Below are 18,046 nucleotides of genomic sequence, written 5' to 3'. Positions count from 1 at the left end.
CCGAAATAGTAAAAAACTACCTGGAAAAACACCTGGTAAACCTGGGGGTGAGCTTTTATACTCCATTTTTGGAAAAACTCGTAAAGGCCGGACTTTGCAGCGGAGATACCGGCCCAAACTATTTTGGCCCTCCGCTATGTCCTCTGCAAACTCTGTGTAACTTGTAGCGAGGTCCTTGGTGCTTGATACACTTGGAGGTGTCAGAACATACTCCTTCGATGCTCGGGACAAGTCATGCCTTTCTAGAGGCCAACCATGGTTCTAGGTACTGTACAGTGGGCGACACACGCATATACCACTGCAGATAGTGTCACACATGTACAGCAGCTGAACACGCCTACACAACATGAGACAAAGATTTAACTGGGCACATCCGGAGAGAATATTGATATTCTCAAACAGTGATTCATGCTGGACCAGTGCCCCCAACAGACAAGGTAGGCAGCAGCTCACATGTACAACTAGATGTCACCCAATGTGTGTCACTCCAACTGCCTAAAACCGTTTCACACTTCCTGGATACATATGACTGCATCTCAGAATATGCACAAGCGAAATGTGTTCACAGAGCTAGGAGATATGGTGTAGATGGAGCTCATTGTGAACAACCTGATGATGGCTGACGAAGAACCCACCCTAGATGACCATGGACATCTTATGAAGGAACTTTCTCTTCAGAGAATGAGAAAATTAGGAAATGCTATGGTGGGTAGTCACAAGTCACCAGTGCCATGCAGTGGCAAACCATCGCAGGAGGAAAGCAATAGCCAGATGCATTTTCTGTTATGACACAGACCAGAGTCACCTTTCTTGGCACAGGTAAGGCAAAGGCTACTTACTACGTATGATTGCTTTGCAGTATTTCTGTTAGCAGGAATAAGTGGCTCAAGTTTTTCCCACTTTCACTGTATTTGAGGCACTCCCTCTGCTGCAGAATCGGAACCTCAACAGTGCCACCTGACCTCATGTCCTCCACCTGTCCTTCATAAAGACAATAAATGCAGCCATGCATGGAACATTCAATCATTTTCATGCACACATGACTGTTCCTAAATGCCATTTGTGAATACCAAAAGTCGTAAAGTTAGGATTTTGTCTCAGTTTAGGAGTAGTAAAGGTAGGAATCCTTACTATACTACTCCTAACTGCCTTTTGTGAATATCGAAAGTCATAAAGTCAGGATTTTGTCTCAGATTACTTTTATGAATTGGGCCCATTGTTTTTAGGAAGTGAGTGCGAGCGGAATGAAGGATGCAAGGAGCTTGGAATGCAATCACTTTTAAGGTTTAGTCTGAGACAGAGCACGAGCTGTCTTGTAAAATCTCTTATAAACAAAAAAAGCAAAAAATGGGCTTAGAACCCGCCCATTAATTACCAATGGTTGCCTTCAACGTCACTCTCAATTCCTTGTTTGTTTCTGGTCAGGGCCTCCCTATTTCTCCCTTCCAGTGTTGTCCCTGGCATGGATCATGGACCAGCTACAGCTTCCAGAAGCCAGTGTTCTTTGAATAATTGTACTCTACTGTGGATATATATTTTTTTTTACTTCTCGGGTTGAAGTCTAGGAGAGTATATGTGTTTGCAATCCATCCCCATTTCACTGTGGTCCGTCATCTTGCCTCACCCAGTCCTTCTTTGTGCTGATTGCCCGCCGTTTTGTCTGCCCATGCCACAATTTGATTGCTCCATCCCAGCCTTCATCCTGCTGTAGCTTCCTCCCTCCTGCCATCTGTGGTATTTCACCAAGGTTGTCCACTAACCCTCTTCCCGATGTCCATTGTTTTGTTTCCATCTCGCCCCTTCCAACCCTATTTTGCCATACCACAAAAAAACACATTGACAAAGCTGTACAACATGGCTGAAAATTAAAGAAAGTAAAAGCGCTACAACATACCCAGCAACGAGCACATCATTGCACTTTTTTTTTTTAAACTTTCAGGCATGTTGCACACCAGCCATGCTGCTGTACAGCATGGCTAAACACATTGACAAAGCCAATAGATCCTGCATGGGCAAAACCAATGATTGTTTCACTGGCAGCCAAAGAAGTCTTTTGGTCTTACCAAATATTTGTTCAAATTTAGGAATACCATAGAAATACTCACTCCAGCATTTTTAATGTACTGAAGTCTATGTAAACCTTTTCCCAGTAGGATCAAATAGACTCCATTTCAGTAAAGCATGCACAAGTGGATACCAATGTTTAACCACATGGCTGCTAGGCGTTTTCCCGTCCTGTGCTGAAGATCCAAAATCACCATAATTCATGACGAGCTGGCCTTGTCATCAGCGCACGGCAGGTAAGCGCCATGACGAGCCCAGCTCGTCATTAGCTTCGAAGGGGTTAAGATAATGACCTAATGCACAACATTCAAAATAAACAAAACACTGAGGAATAATTGCAGCTGGAAGAAACTAACTTATGTGATTGCAAATATTTGTAGGGCAGGGGATAATTTGGCATCAGTCATAACTCCAAAAATACCCCTTATGGTTTTGTGCGCAGGCATTTTGAAGTGGGCCACAGACTCCCAACAGTTGGGGGCAGTTCTATGCAAGAAGTAAATTGTATTAGAAGTGTAGGAAAGTGCCTCATTTTGTATGGTCACCCCCCTGTTTGCTCCAAATGCTAATGGTTTTGACTCTGATAGTGCACTGGAGTCTTCTGCCCAGACCCCAGTACTTGTGATCTCTCCTTCAACTGTTATGTTCAACTTGATAATCCCAAATTGGCAAAAGCTTTACCCCCTATAAATCGCTAGGATATGTACCAGGGGTACCAAGAGCATTAATGGCAAAAGGAGTCCCTAGGGCTGCAGCACACGTTTGTGGCACCCTGGGTGACCCATGGAACCTACTGACAGCAGGCCAGCAATTGCAGTCACCTACGCTGCCTTTAATGTATGTAAGGCACCCCTAAGGATGGCCTCCTCAGCCCAGGAGGCAGAATCTGTTATATTTAAGGTGTGGACATGCAAGTGCAGGCATATATGTGCCTGTAGTGGCGTTCCCCATTGGAAACCACTCTATGTGTTAGCGGTCTATTGGATAACATGGACTGCCATTCAGGCACTCTCAAGAGCGCCTCACCGGCGGCCAGCTTAGACCTGTTCTTATTGGTCCTGGATTATTGTCCCTACAAGATGGTCCACAGCCACCAGGACAGAGCTGGTTTACTGAGATACTTGGAGATGTGTGATAAAATCCAACAACACTATATGCCATGATTCCCCTGGCAAGGGCAGTGCTAATAAAAACATATTTTGAGCCCCCGAACATAACTGGCCACCAACTTTGTAGCATGATCAATTAAATATTTTAGATTGCTCTGGATAACCTCTTATTACTCTTGTTTGTCATCATTTAGACTCCTTATTGCATTCTATATTTAATTACTATAGTGGGCCATGAAGAATCCGAAATAGTCCTGGTACATTTCATATATGGTCATGAACATCCTATGTTTCTGGTACAGCTTTAGCTTTTCTATACCAATCTCCTACTATTTCTTATCCTTTGTATGATAAAATTCTGCTTTCCTTCATACAGTTTATTACAAACTGCTATCTTGAGCGGGGCATATCAATGGGTTTATATAACCATAAAAAATATCATGATCAGTAATAATTTTGCATGGTATTTTTGTGTCTTCCAGGTGCCATCTAAATTTACTACAATCATGCGTGTCAGAACTTGTTTGGGGGTCTCGGGAAGCAGAGGTTTTGGGCCTCGATTGTGGTGATGTTGTCTGTTTACCTTTGGCGTCCACTGACCATCCTATTATGGACCTTTTTTAAAATAAACACCAACTGCTCCCCTGTAGCACGTGATTCTCAGGCAGCAGCTTACAGAGTTGGAGGCTTACTTGGAGTTGGTGTGGGGTTAGAGACTCAGAACTCAGTAATACTCCATGTAGTTCTTAATAAATGAGTTGTCCAGCCAGTCCTGTATCTTAGATACCAAAAACTACTTTAATCTACACACACAAGTACTGGGGAATTGTACAGGAATTCCTTCACCAACTATGGGAAAATAGACAGGCAATGCTCACAGTGATCAAGTGATTTGGATCTGTCCGGAACGTTGACCCTGTGGTCACTCCATATGTGTGTGGGGCTGTACTGTCCTGATGGCAAAACTGAAGGTACCCAGGTGACTCTCAGCCCACGGTCCTCTGTGCTGTTGTCTTCAGTCTATGGAGGGCATTCAGTAGGTGCAGCCACCCACTGGCAGGGTCACTGCCGGCCGGTGTCTTCTCAGACCTCTCTCCAGATAGCAGAGCAGTTGCAGCCAGGCAGAGGAAAGATTACAGCTCTTCTCACAGTGATCGCAGGTCCAAATAAATCAACCACCCAAATGAAGAGAGAGCACGCTCCAATAAGTCTTCAATGCTGTGAAATGGGAGTCCAGTGGGGGATTCCGAATGTTCCGGGAGTTCACACTTCAAGATCCCCCTGAACCACAGACACAGAGGGAGGCCAGCTATTGCAGGGGCAGCATAGCATTTGGAGGACGTCAAAAATCACAAGTGAGCCTTGCAGCAGCAAGGCTCCCCAGTTAAGATATCAGACAAATGCAGCACACACTGGTAACACTGGTAACACCAGTGACTCACCCATGCCAGAGAGAATGGCTGAGGAAATGCCTAGGCCCAGTAAAGGGCAGCCGGGGGCACACACGATGGGCAGAGTGCAAGAGCTGACCAGAGCCTCTCCACTGATCTCTCACTGGGCACAGCAGTGTCAATGTAGATAGTGGTTTCTTGATAAGGCCTCTTCTCTGGGCAGCCACTCTTGCAGGGTCACCCAAGTGCCCCACTCTTAGGCTCCTCATTAAAATGAATCTTCAGCTCTTTCAGAAGATTGTTGCTGACTTGCCAGGTCACATCTCCTCCCCTAGCTGGGAAGCTGGATGTCAGGGACCATAGCTCTGAAACTCAGAAGTTTCTTCCACACCCTGCAGGAGGTCACCTTGGGGTGGTCAATGAGCACTCCTGGAAGAGTGACTTGGATTCAGCCCCTTTTTTATACCCTATGTGCGGATAGGGTTTGTGGATTCTAATGGCACAGCCTCTGTCTTCTCAAGTACCTGATTACCAGATTATAAAGTATCCAGGCGACAGCAGCGAAGTTAGCACTCTCCCGACCACGCTGCTCCTCTACAACACAAGCACTGGCGGATCTACATTGGCTCCCAGTAGCTCAACGGATCCGGTTTAAATCATTGTGCATTGTGTTCAGAGCACTCCATGAACAAGGACCTAAGCCACTTCAGGATAGGTTTCAGCGGTACAAGCTTACCCGGAATCTTCGCTCTTCCACTGCCAATTGTGCGAGAGTGCCCAAAATAAGGAGGGTGACCCTGGGAGGAAGAGCCTCCAGCGTGGCAGCGGCTCGCCTTTGGAATGATCTCCCTTTAGAAATCAGGAGAACACAAGGCCTGCTGCTGTTCCATAAGAAAATTAAGACCTGGCTCTTCCCCAGGATATACTATGCCTCCACTTGAGGGTAGAAGTAGATTTTCTGTATGATAGACCTTTTTTCATCATGTAGCCGACAGCTCCTGTGCTGGATAGTTCTCTTAGCGCCAGGATGCCCGCAGGGTTATAGTGCGCTCTATAAATGTTTTATAATAATAATAATAAGTTAACATGAAGACGGAGTGTGACTGGGGACATCCTGCTAGGAGAGACCCAAACCATGGGCACAAAAGGGAGTCACGCCTTCATGCTTTGCACTAATTACACATTTGGAAACCACCCCTTTTAGGCAACAAAAGAACAGGACATGACAAAAGGCTAGCCCTGAATTTATAAAGACACTGCTGTCCTGAATTCTCTTACACCTCCTATCAACCTTACAGGGATAACACCGGAAAAGAACGAAAAAGCAGGACATGGAAAAAGGCTATCCTTACACTTTCACAGAGAACACTGTTGCTAGCCCTCTCACGCCCTTGAGTGTGGCTCAATACAAAAGCTACAGGAATGCTAGCAATGCACGTCACTTGTCATCCATTTTGGAAATGATCTTTAAATTGGAGATCCCAAACTAGATTCCGCTAGTTCCCACTCTCATCGATGGGAGATAAGCTTGTGATATATCTTGGTGTACACTTACTGCATCACACATGTATGCGGCATCCACACATGCAGGATACCCGGGAATCCCCCTTTGCAAATGATGAACAAACAGAGGTGAGGTCATTAGGCCACCAATCCACTGCAGGTTAAAGTTAAAGGACCTGTGCTGCTTCTTATTATCCAATGTTACCACCACTGTTGACCTTGCGTAATCCAATGAGCTAACAGTAGTCATGCTCATGATGGGTCACAAGCCATAACTGTATTGGAGCTAAGAGCACATGCATGATTGTTTTGTGCATCAGTACTCTCTTCAGAAGTATTCAAGGACATGGGTAAATGCTTTCAAAATCATGTGGGGGGATTCGGAAAATTAAAATCCCATACTCTAAGCCAATAAGACTATTCTACCTGCCTATCTTGCAACAAGCTCAACAACCTCACTGGCTCTTAGCACAACTACAGCCGGGACACCATATGACTAGACATTCATAGGTGCATAAAACAAAAATAAAGGCAAAAAACCACCAGTATTATTGCACTAAGGGTCTGGAATGACACCCCTTCATCCATCACCTCCTCAACAACCTTTGTTCAGGAATGAGCCGAAGACACCTGTCTAAAGCTCACTACATCTCAATGAAATAACAGTCGTCCTCAGCTTTTAACTCAGGTTCTCTTCCACTCATTTACTGCATGTTTGGCCCTGTACAATAGGCTTGATTTGTGGTATACAAATACAACATGAATACGTATTTATTGATATTAATTACAATGAAAAAATAGATTAGGCTGGTTTCTGAGAATGCATGGAGTTTTAATAGGGAACTGCAAAACTTTAAATTATTCTTTCTTCATCGATGCAACATTTCTTCCAAGAACCATTGGACCTTGCCCATTTCTCTCCCCTCTTATTACTGTCTGTAGTACACCAGGTGATTGGTACTGTGTGGTCTACAGGCAGAATGCAGGAACCCCATCATCTTCCCCCCTTTCATCGAAGTGTTGCAGCATTGCGGCTCACCCTTAACTTGGGGGCAAATTTCCTATCTACGTTTGACAATCAATTGCATGAATGATCTCTGACTAGAAAGCCACCCAGAATATTTTGAAATATATAAATACTGCATCACTTATATGCAGCTTGTGCAAAGCAAGTGTTGAATGGTGCGTAATTATACTCAAACTGTCTCGAGTGGTGAAAGCGGTCTTCCATTCATACCCTTCCTTAATTTCAAAAGGATCTAGTTTCATCGTAGATGTAGTCTTAACACTTTCTCAAACAATTTTCCTGTTGAAGGCAATGGATTAATGTATTTGGCATTAATCCATTTGTCCATATCTTTGGCATTAATAATATTGATACTGCTAGAAGTAATACAGGTGCCCAAGTTATCCAGAGAGAATTTAGGTATTATTCCTCGTGCGATCCATCTCTTTAGCCTGCTCAGCACCGTGGGATCTCAACAAGCACTGGGCAGGTTCTACTATCTCCTCCTGTTACACATATGTGTGGGGTGCATTGTGTTTCCACTCAACCTGCCAGCCTCACCACTGGTCCGCCACACATTACATGGGTTTTTGAGCAGCGGACACCAATTTCCAATCAACCTTCAGGATACACTTTCGCCATGTTCGCCGAATACACTTTATGATATTGTTCCTGGTCATAACCTAAATCGTTGCCACACATTTTACACTATGAAAAAGAGCCTTGATTTGACTTAATTTACAGTCCTGACCACTCAGTGACCTGACACCCTTCATGAAGTATCTCCTGAAGGGAGAATGTTTAATGCCCCTCTTCACTTCACTGATTCTATTAGGTCAGAAATAGCAGCTGCTGAAATTTAAAACTGCCCTTGAAGTCTGGCAAAAACTCGAAACGTCATAATTGTCGCTGAATGCGGGCCGCATTTCCGTCTTTATCAAACTTCGCCCGAGGTGAAGTCAAACCTTCCAAGTCCACTGAAAGTCTGGAGGTTTTCTTGCAGGATGTCCCATAAATGGTTGATTCTGCAGCAGTACAAGGTTTTTGGTGGCTTGCAGCCCTCCCTGAACATGTATAAAGCAAACTAAAGGGAGGCGTGGGCGGTGCTTGGTGTATGGGGGCTGTGGCAGGAGACAACACAGGTGGCAGGGGGCTGGGCTGAGAAAGAAGAGGACAACTCTGGATTGTGCCCTAAAGAGAGGGAATTTAAAGCAGGAGATGTGGGATGATTGTACTCGTCCACTAGCCCCCTGGGGTCCCTCATGGCAAGCTGAACGATTTCTGGCTGCTGCAAAAAGCAGCGAAAGCCCCTCTTCAGTGTTGAAAAAAAACGTTGTTAGCATCATCTACTCTTGATGAGTCTATGACATGAGCACCCTTCAGTTTCACAGGCAATTATTAGGTTGCTGTATCATGTTTTTATCAAAGGTTGTGGACGAATATGGTATATGACTTGAGCCTGCAAACAATTCCCTGAGGTCATTCTGGGTCGGGGTATCGTGTGCACAGTATTCATCCTAGGGAGTGTGGTGCAGTACATTTTCCATCTCTAGCCCACAGAGGTGCTGTGGACGTAGGTGCCAAATATATTTTACAACGGAAAGTTATTGTAGCCATTTTTATTGCTGTAATAAGTGAATTGGGGTGTTCTCTTTAATTTTTTTGTGCACTACTCGAAAGGAAATAAATAAAATTCAAGTGAACTTCTCTACATCTGCAGAGGCTCACTTTGTACATGCCTTCGTACACGCATCGCACCATAAAACAAGCCCAACTTTTGTAGTATTTTGTTCTTCTATGGTTTTTCTTTAAGATCCGTATGAACAAATCTTTCTTGATAACTCTTAAATTTCGGCAGGCTTTATTTCTAAGTAATTACCCACGCCTTTCTTTTCAATACTTGTGAATGGTATAAGGGAGGGTGAGGTTGTGCAGAGCAAGCCCGGCTCATTAGGGATCAGGGTAGTGACAAATGTGTAAACCCTCATCAGGGGCTGGAGAACAAGATGTCCGCCAGTTGGGGCAGCTGGGCTCACCTGAAATGGCCGTCCGCTGGAGCTTGTATGGCAGCTGCAGGTGAGGGAAGCTATCACAGCGCATAAGCTCTTCATCACACCTAAGCTTTGGTTGAGGAAGACATGGGTACTGCTTTCGAAGAGGCTGAAACCAAAAAGAAACTTGAGATCAATCATAAATCCAGTGGAAAACACACGTACTCCTAGATTTGAGGCCACCATACTAACATAAGGTTAACAAATGGCTGCACACCACCAATGATGCGACACATCTGTCCTGGGCTTTTCTACTATGAATCATAATTTTCAACTGTCTTAGTTCATTTGAAACAACTGAAGTACATCAGAACTACAATTCCCAGAATTGTTGTTAAATTAACCCCTGAACGTGAGCACCATGCCCTTGATGATATGGAGTCACTTATATGCATTCTTGTACTGCTTTTATCAAAGGCTTCATGTGTGACATAGAACAACAATCACACATATACAAAAGAATCCTCAGGTCTAGAATTGACAAACAAAGAAGAGACACAAGAGATTATATCTCGGAGCTTATGGGGGGATCCCTCCTTTAGGACGAAATCCCATCACCGACCAATGGTGGCATTCTTAGTGGGAAAACCTAGCCCCGCCAAGGGCTACAACCTCTTCTCTGAGAGGGAGGAGCTAAGGGATGTTTTGTTCTTACTCTATCTAGGATCTACTAAATCCAGCAGATGAGAGGAGAAGAACTGGTTGGGTGAAGCTGCAGGTGCACTGTTTTTAACCCTGGCACTGAAAACGAGTTAATAAAGTTTCCCCTTCGCTCTTGGTAGATAGTTTTAACACCACTATCCCCACTTTTTGTTAATTTTGTTGCGCTGCGCTCTTCACCCAACCAGTTCTTCTCCTCACATCTGTTGGATTTAGTACATCCAAAGAACAAAACATCTCTGAGCTCCTACTAAGATACACAAACAGTTACATGATCTGGAAATTTGGAGCCTGGACCACATACATATGGACTAAGACACTGTGACATTCATGAATAGATATAGCACATACAACCGGGATGTTCAGGCTTCACCCAGGCTGGCTAGACCCATGCCAGATTTTCGGGATTTATGCCATGTAAATCGGTCCTATTAAGATTCACTCTATGTAGCTCCATCTTAGGTGGATAGCCTCAAAAAAAGTCATGGATCAGTCATCCTGTGTCTCTGCGAAACACCTCTGATCTACACAACCCAATAGGAAGAGCCCACTAACTTCACAATACTCACGCAGTTGTGAGTACAGAGAAATTGTGGAAAAGGCAGATGTGCTTTACAAATACCACCTAAGAATAACATGTAACGGATTGACTGCAAGCGCTTAACTTGAATGGAATAGGCTGGCCGATTCCCCTGAAAGGCTAGTGAAAATACTGACAATGCTGCTAAAATATTATCCAATCTGCCTGGCTGATGTAATTATTATGACAGGTCATAATAAATGAAATTGTGCATTGACTTGAGGTGGGTGGACTTTGCTAGACTTTGGAAAGTGCCATTGGTCTGATTTATAAGAGACAGCCAACAGGAAAACAATATGAAGAATGTCAGGCTTCGCATTAGTATATCTACCGGTACCACTGCCCTATTCAGTGTACCCCAGATGGCAGGGCTCTTAGAGCCCCACCATCAGCTCGACCAAGGATCAGATAAAGTGGTGGAGCAACCACCCAATCTAGGGAGACTGACGCCATGTCTGCCACCACGTGCTGGTGAGTCAATACTGTGAGTGAAGAATTGCAGAAGATAAAATGTCAGACTTTCACCAAAAGGTAAATATAGTGTCACAATGTACCCAAATGTTGGGTTTTCTTTTCCATTGTAATTATTTGATGGTTGACATTCTGCGAGGAGTTGCAGGCATTGATGGAGTTTCCACTAGCAGTTTTCTCCCTAATGTTTCCTTATGTGGTGAATGGAGCCTATTTGTTGGAGAAACCTCTGCCACCCTGGTGGCAAACTTTATGCACTGACTTGGTGAAAGTTTGCCAGCCAGACTGTAAATCTGGTCCTATGTGACCTTGTTCCTGTTGAATTTAAAACTGATGATGTAGTCAAAGTCGATTGCTTGTCCTAGCAATTGAACCAGCATTTGAAGGAATAGTTATTTAAACTAATTTACCCAAACCTTTTTTAAATACTGGGGTAAAAGCAATGGAAGAAAGATATCAAAAGGCACTTTGTGACACAATTCAAGAAGTTCCCAGTATTATATGAGCTGTTGTCTCTGTGGAGGAACCCTAAATTTCCAAAACAGATTTTCAATCATACCATCTGGAGACAGGTTCACAATTTAAAGATATTGAGATGGAAGGTCTGTTGAAAAATGTGTTAACTTCAGAGACATCTAATTTCGCAGGCCCAACTGGCCGTTTCTAATGGCTATAAATAAAAGTTGTTACTAGAACCAAGGAATTCCTATCTTTGGGAATACTAACTATAATTACAGAGTGGCAATCGGATTTAATGTGATTTCTTTATTTTTATCTATTATATTTGGCATGTATTTGTTTATATATTTGCATAATCATGTGATAAAAAATGTATCTTTTTTGTTCCTGCAGTAATTCAGAAACTTTACAGATACGGTCTAGTTTATTTTTTGGGCTTCCTCGCTACTTTTTAATAGGATTGTGCTACTTATGAAGCCCAAAGTGAATGAAAGCCAATCACTGTTGTTATAAAAAATTAAGATTATTATTTTTTTCTAATGGCCAATTACCATTTCCTCCATATAGCTGTTTGTGTAGCTCACTGCTAGGTTGCATTTCCATTTTGTTGCACAGGAATACATAAGGAAGAAGTTTTATGTTTGGCTTGTCAGGCACAGTTTTATTTTGTGAGCCAGAGAGCATGCACGGAAAACTTATGATGATTAAGATGCATTCTACTTGTTATGTATTTGTTTATAGGTTTCCATTAGCATGTGGTCTTTCAGTCTTTTGTGTAGTATTTTTTCAAGTTTTTTCTTTGTGCTTCCTTGCTACTTTTAGTAGGAGTGTGCTACATATGAAGGCCAAAGTGAATGAAAGGCAATCATTCTTTGTGTTTAAAAATTGCGATTTATTATTTTTCCTAGTGACCAATTATCATGTCATCCAAATAGTAGTTGGTGTGGCTCCTTGCTAATGCAATTTATCATTGTGATGCACAGGGGTGCATTAGAAGGATGATTTTTGTTTGGCTTAATGGGCCAGTTTTATTTTGTGAACCACCGATCATGAAAAGAAAACTTATGTAAATTAACATATAATCTATTTGCTATGTATTTCCATTAGCATGTGACCATAAATGGAACTTTCATTTGTTCATGTAGTAAATCTGAAACTTTACATATGCAGTCTAGTTTATTTTTTGGGCTTTATTGCTACTTTTAGAAAGATTGTGCTACAAAATCACTATTACTAAGATGTTGGCCCTTATAACTTCATAACCACTTCATAACATTACTTGCAATAGCAAAAAGATTTGTCTACATAGTCTAATGTACGTTGCTGTGAAATTTAATTACAATCCACTCAGCCATTTTGCCACTATGTGAAATACAAAAGTCCATGTGAAATGCATTGGATTTCAAGTGCTTTTTGGACCCCCCTTTTTTTATTTGCACCCACTTGACCAAACACCACAAAACCTTCAATCCTCTGACAATGGAATAGGTGCAACAAGTCTGAGAAAGTTTTGAGAAGATTCGTCAAATGGATAACATTTTATTAAGGGACAGATTTCCAAGAAATCCCTATATCTAGTAACCTTAACTATGACTACAGAGTGGCAACTGCCACTCTGATATATTTCATATCCAAAATTCAAAAGATCCCTTGAAAGAACACATATCTCCTGGCCACAGTTGACGTTGTTGCACTGTATACCTGCATATTTGTTTAGAGACAGACCGTTAGCAATGTTTGATCACTCAATGCTTCTACTTGAAATGTTAAAATTCTGTTTGGAGAATCATTTTTTCCTTTTTGAGTACCAATGGTACAACAAATTACAGGGATGGTGATGGGAAGCTGCTTCGCTGCAAGCTATGCCTGTATGTTTATGGGGTGGTGGGAAGCAGAGCATATCTGGAATGAGACGAATGAGGAATACATGAGTCATCTGATCCTGTGGACTTGTTACATAGACAATATTTTTCTGATGTGGGGCGGTCCACAGGATATATTGGAAGCGTTCCTGAGGGGAATAACTGATAAAAATTTGAACTTACAATTTAACAGCAAACTACATTGCAAAACCATTGAGTTTTTGGATATACAGGTTGAAATGAGGGATGACACAATTCACACTAGACTATTTAGGAAAGAAGACATTCTCCATGCCTGTAGCCACCATCCAGATAAACTAAAGAGGAGTATCCCATATTGAGAACTTCTGGTGGCGAAGAGGAACTGCAGCACCAAAGAGACATATGCAGCAGAGGAAAAAAGGATGGTAGGAAGATTTAAAACGAGAAGGTATGCTGGAAAAACTATTAGAGCAGCAATTGAGAAGGCAACTAAAATAGATAGGACAAGTTTGCTAAGTTTGCAGGATAAAAATAAACAGGAGGTGAGATTGATATCAACTTTCAATTTTGAATCCAGGAGTAGGATGAGGATCTGTTCTTATTGTTACCCCCACGTTTTGCTGGTGTTTCACTGTTTTTCGACTTTAGTATGGCTGGGGCAATGCTATCTAGGACCCCAGCCTAGCTGCTTCCTCTCTAAATTGATCCCATGTACTATAGGTACACCCCAGTTTGGTTACTGGGGTACCCTTGTGAGTCGCTAGTATATGGTACCCTAGGTAGTAAGGGGCATAGGTACCCCAGAGGCCTATCAGGGGCTGCAGCATGTATTGTGCCACCCCTGGGAAGCTTTCCTAAATGACACCACAGGACTGCTACTGCAGCCTGGGTAAGGTGGTGCATGCACCCCTTACTAAGATATAGGTTACCTATATCTACCTTAAATCACTGCACACAGAAACCTATCAGTCACCCCTATGGCAGGCCTTATCAATCCTGAAGTCAGGGTGCTTGGTTTCATGTTAGAGGGTGCCCATGCATGAGCAGGGACCCTCTGCAGCCTTTGGAATCTATTCTCTGGGGATGTTCTGTGATGCAGCCAGTCCATATACTCTTAAGTGCATTATAACTTTGCGGTAAATGCTAACTTTGGAATGGCTGCACGGAAACATGTTGTGTTTGGTGTCAAACACTTTAGAAACAATACCCCCCACTCGCCAGTACTGGCAGCGGGGGTATAAGCCCACCCTTCTAGAGGGAGAGACATGTACACACCGGTATACCCGGTAACAGTTTTAAAGAGCCCTGGCATCACAAAATGGATGCTGCTGCCACAGACACAAGTCTGGCCTCCGGCTGCTGGATGAAACTCCGGCAGGGGAGGCCTGGACAATAGGTTTCCTGTCACAGGGAGGTCTAACCATCTCCCAGACAGGCTTTAGTGTATTGGGGCTGGGTGAGTGCACTTCAAAAGTGCTTTGAAGTCTGCACTGCGGGCACATTTGGTGTCTCTCTGCATAGTCTAGTTCAAACCAATTGCAGGGGCTACCAGCCCCTGCTCTGGCGTGAAACTGGACAAAAAAATGGGTGTAGCCACCCCTCTTTCTAAACCCTCCCATAGGTGGGTCCCCAGAGTATGTCCAACCCCTTCCGTAAGGAACCCTTGGCTAGAGGACTTTAGGTTACACCTGGACGAAACTCTGCTACAGAAATCCCAGAACTTCGATGATCTACACAACTAGACGACTGAAGAATCTCCCTTGGAGTAAAGGAGTTACTGCCCTGATTGGCAGGCACCAATGAAGCATTTGCCGGTCTGCATCTCCAAAGCTCCCGGCGGACTCCGAATAGTTTGCAGCCCGGGAGTTGAATTTCCAGACTTCTCAGAGGCTGACCCGAATCCCCAGCAAAGTTGAGACCCGCAGCCCTCGTGCGTAATCTGGAACCAGAATTCCTGGCCACCGTGCACATTTGCAAGTGCATCAGCATCTCGACGTCTCTTGAAGCTGGGCTTTGGGTTACTTGTAGCCAAAGCCCCAAGCACCATTTGCACCAAAGATTGCTGGCCTACACTCCACGAGTGTTCCGTGAGCCAGTCTGAGTGCGTCCGCTCGAGGCCCCTTCACGATCCCTGGTCTGTCGACTGGTGGGTCCCTGTGAAGGAAACTCTGACTTTCCATGGGCTTCCCTGGTTGCTCCAGGTGTGCCCTGAGTCTCCACCACTTGGTGAGTCCCTCAGACCTTGCTGGTCTGCACCGAAGCATTTCTTCTTTTCCAGCGTGGGTTACTGTTGCCAAGGCTTGCTGGGTCCAATCCTAAACTCTAAAACACTACCCCCGGCACGACCCCCTACACTACCCAAACACCACTGCGCTACCCAAAACCCTAAAACACTACCCCCAGCACGACCCCCTACATTACCCAAACACTACTGCACTAGCCTAAACCCTAAAACACTACCCCTGGCACGACCCCCTACACTACCCAAACACCACTGCGCTAACCTAAACCTTAAAACACTACCCCTGGCACGACCCCCTACACTACCCAAACACCACTGCCATGTGGTGCTTTTTAAGTTGAGGAATTAATTCCTCTTCAATCTTGAGGGTCCCTGAGGGCCAACTAGCCCACCAGGTACCTCCAGTATTATTTATTATTTTATGGACTTGTAGAGCGCAACTTAACCCGTAGGCATCAAGGCGCTGGAGGATGGTAAAAAGAAAGCTCAAAACTCAGGAGTCGTCAGAGGAAAAGTTACAGATATGCTTTCTGAAATAGCCAGGTCTTAAGGGCTTCGCGGAACAGGGTATGGGAAGTATGTGCCGGGGAGCTGCGTTTCAGTGAGGTGTTCTGAGGCCAGGCCCCTTTTTACACATCTCTGCAACGCAGCTTTGTGGAGCTTACTGGAGGTAGCTGGTGGGCTAGTTGCACCTCAGGGACCCTCAGTATTAAAGGGGAGTTATTCCCCCAACTTAAAACGTGCCACGTGGCACGTTTGCACAGTGGTGAAGGGAGGGGGCGGGGCCTGAGTTCACATGTGTGCAAACACACCCTGTGGCGCGGTTTAAGTTGGGGAAATAATTCCTTGTCAATCCTGAGGGTCCCTGGGGGCCAACTAGCCTACCAGGTGCCTCCAGTAAGCGCCACAGAGCTGCGTTGCAGAGTGTTGTAAAAAGGGCATGGCCTCTGAACACCTCTCTGCAACGCAGCCTCCTGGCTCATTCTGGAGATACCTGGTGTGAATTAATTCTCTAACTTAAAATGCGCCACAGGGCGTGTTTGCAGACATATCACCTCAGGCCACACCCCTTCCTTCACCACTGTGCAAACGTGCCCTATGGCGCGTTTTAAGTTGGGGAGTTAACTCTCTTTCAATACTGAGGGTCCCTGAGGGCCAAATAGCCCAACAGGTAGCTCCAGTATGCGCCAGGGAGCTGTGCTGCAGACAGGTGTTCAGAGGCCATGCCCCTTTTTACACCTCTCTGTAACGCAGCTCTGTGGCGCTTACTGGAAACACCTAGTCGGCTAGTTTGACTCTAGGGACCCTTAGGATTGAAGGGGACTTAATCTCTCAACTTAGAATGGTGACAGGGTGTGTTTACACAATGGTGAAGGGAGGGGACGGGGCCTGACGTGATGTGTGCAAACACACCCTGTGGCGCGTTTTAAGTTTGGGAAGAATTCCACTTCAAACCTGAGGGACCATGGGGGCCAAGTAGCCCACCAGGTGCTTCCAGGAAGCATCACTGCGCTGCGTTGCAGCGAGGTGGTGCAGGCCGTGCCCCTTTTTACATCTCTCTGCTACGCAGCTCTGTGACGCTTACTGGATGTCCTACAAATTCCAATTTACTTACCTTTTATCAGGAGAGACCTCAGTGCTGCATCTTTTAACCCAGCACTGAACCTGAAAAGTAATTCTAACCGTACTTACCAGTAACTTGTATTTCCTTGTATAGGAATCCATTGTCTGGTTTTCACCAGAAAAGTTTCTAAGTGATGATTTTCACAAACTACAAATATTCCTTAAAAATCGCCTCTATGACTTAAACGCATTCTTTCAACTGTTTACAGGAGATGCATCAGTGCTGGATCCAGGATCCACCACTGAGTAAGAAAAAGTAACGATAACACTACTTACCTGCTAAGTGAATTTCCTCCCATAGGATAACATTGGTAATTCTATGTGAAAAAGTTTCTGTCAACTTTTAAAATACAATAATATTCCTTAAAAATCACTACTGTAACCAAAACGCTTTTACTCAACTGTTTACAGGCGATGCCCAAGGACTGAATCTAGGATCCAGTCCTGTGGTTAGAAAAGTAATCCATAAAGTAACTAATTGCATTTAACTAGAATTTCACATTGAACTCAATGTTGCATTGTATTTGAAATTGTGTTGCCCATTGCACAACTGTAAGTACTGTACTTAAAGGTCTATTGCCTATTTCCAAAGTATTTAAACTAAAGTAATTCATTCTGAGAAGGTATATTTTGCAACGTAATGTATAATGTAAATATAATGTAATTTTAAAAAAAAATATCTAAAAATAAACAGTGTAAAAAAAATGTAGTAAATCAGTATCAAAAAAATAAATATAACAATTAATATATTTAAAATTAGTCATTTACAAAACCTTTGAAATTCACTGAAAAAACCATAGGTTTCAGACATGTTATAGTTAGGAATTAGCATTTAAAAAACCTTCGAAATTCACTGAAAAACCATAGGTTTGAGGGCTGATATAGTTAAGAATTAGCATTTAAAAAACCTTTGAAATTCTCTGAAAAAACTATAGGTTTTAGGGGTGTTATTGTTAGGAATTAGCATTTAAAAAACCTTTGAAATTCACTGAAAAAAACATAGGTTTTAGGGGTGTTATAGGTAGCTGGACATTTCACTCATA

At 43.6% G+C, this 18,046-nt stretch overlaps 1 protein-coding gene across 1 annotated transcript in view; it reads right to left on the bottom strand.

Annotated features, from left to right (window-relative positions):
- LOC147659494 (ciliary microtubule inner protein 2A-like) overlaps positions 1-18,046 on the bottom strand; it is a 215,877-nt gene that overhangs the window by 109,744 nt on the left and 88,087 nt on the right. Inside the window, exon 4 of the mRNA XM_086951702.1 lies at positions 9,110-9,233. Coding sequence (XP_086807828.1) covers positions 9,110-9,233 — 124 coding nt within the window. The remainder of the gene's footprint in view (positions 1-9,109; positions 9,234-18,046) is intronic.

The sequence above is a fragment of the Lissotriton vulgaris genome, unplaced genomic scaffold, assembly GCF_964263255.1.
Source record: "Lissotriton vulgaris unplaced genomic scaffold, aLisVul1.2 SCAFFOLD_1337, whole genome shotgun sequence".
NCBI classification, from domain to species: Eukaryota; Metazoa; Chordata; class Amphibia; order Caudata; family Salamandridae; genus Lissotriton; species Lissotriton vulgaris.
The sequence above is the reverse complement of the archived record's forward strand: the minus strand, read 5'-3'. Positions and strand labels throughout refer to the sequence as shown.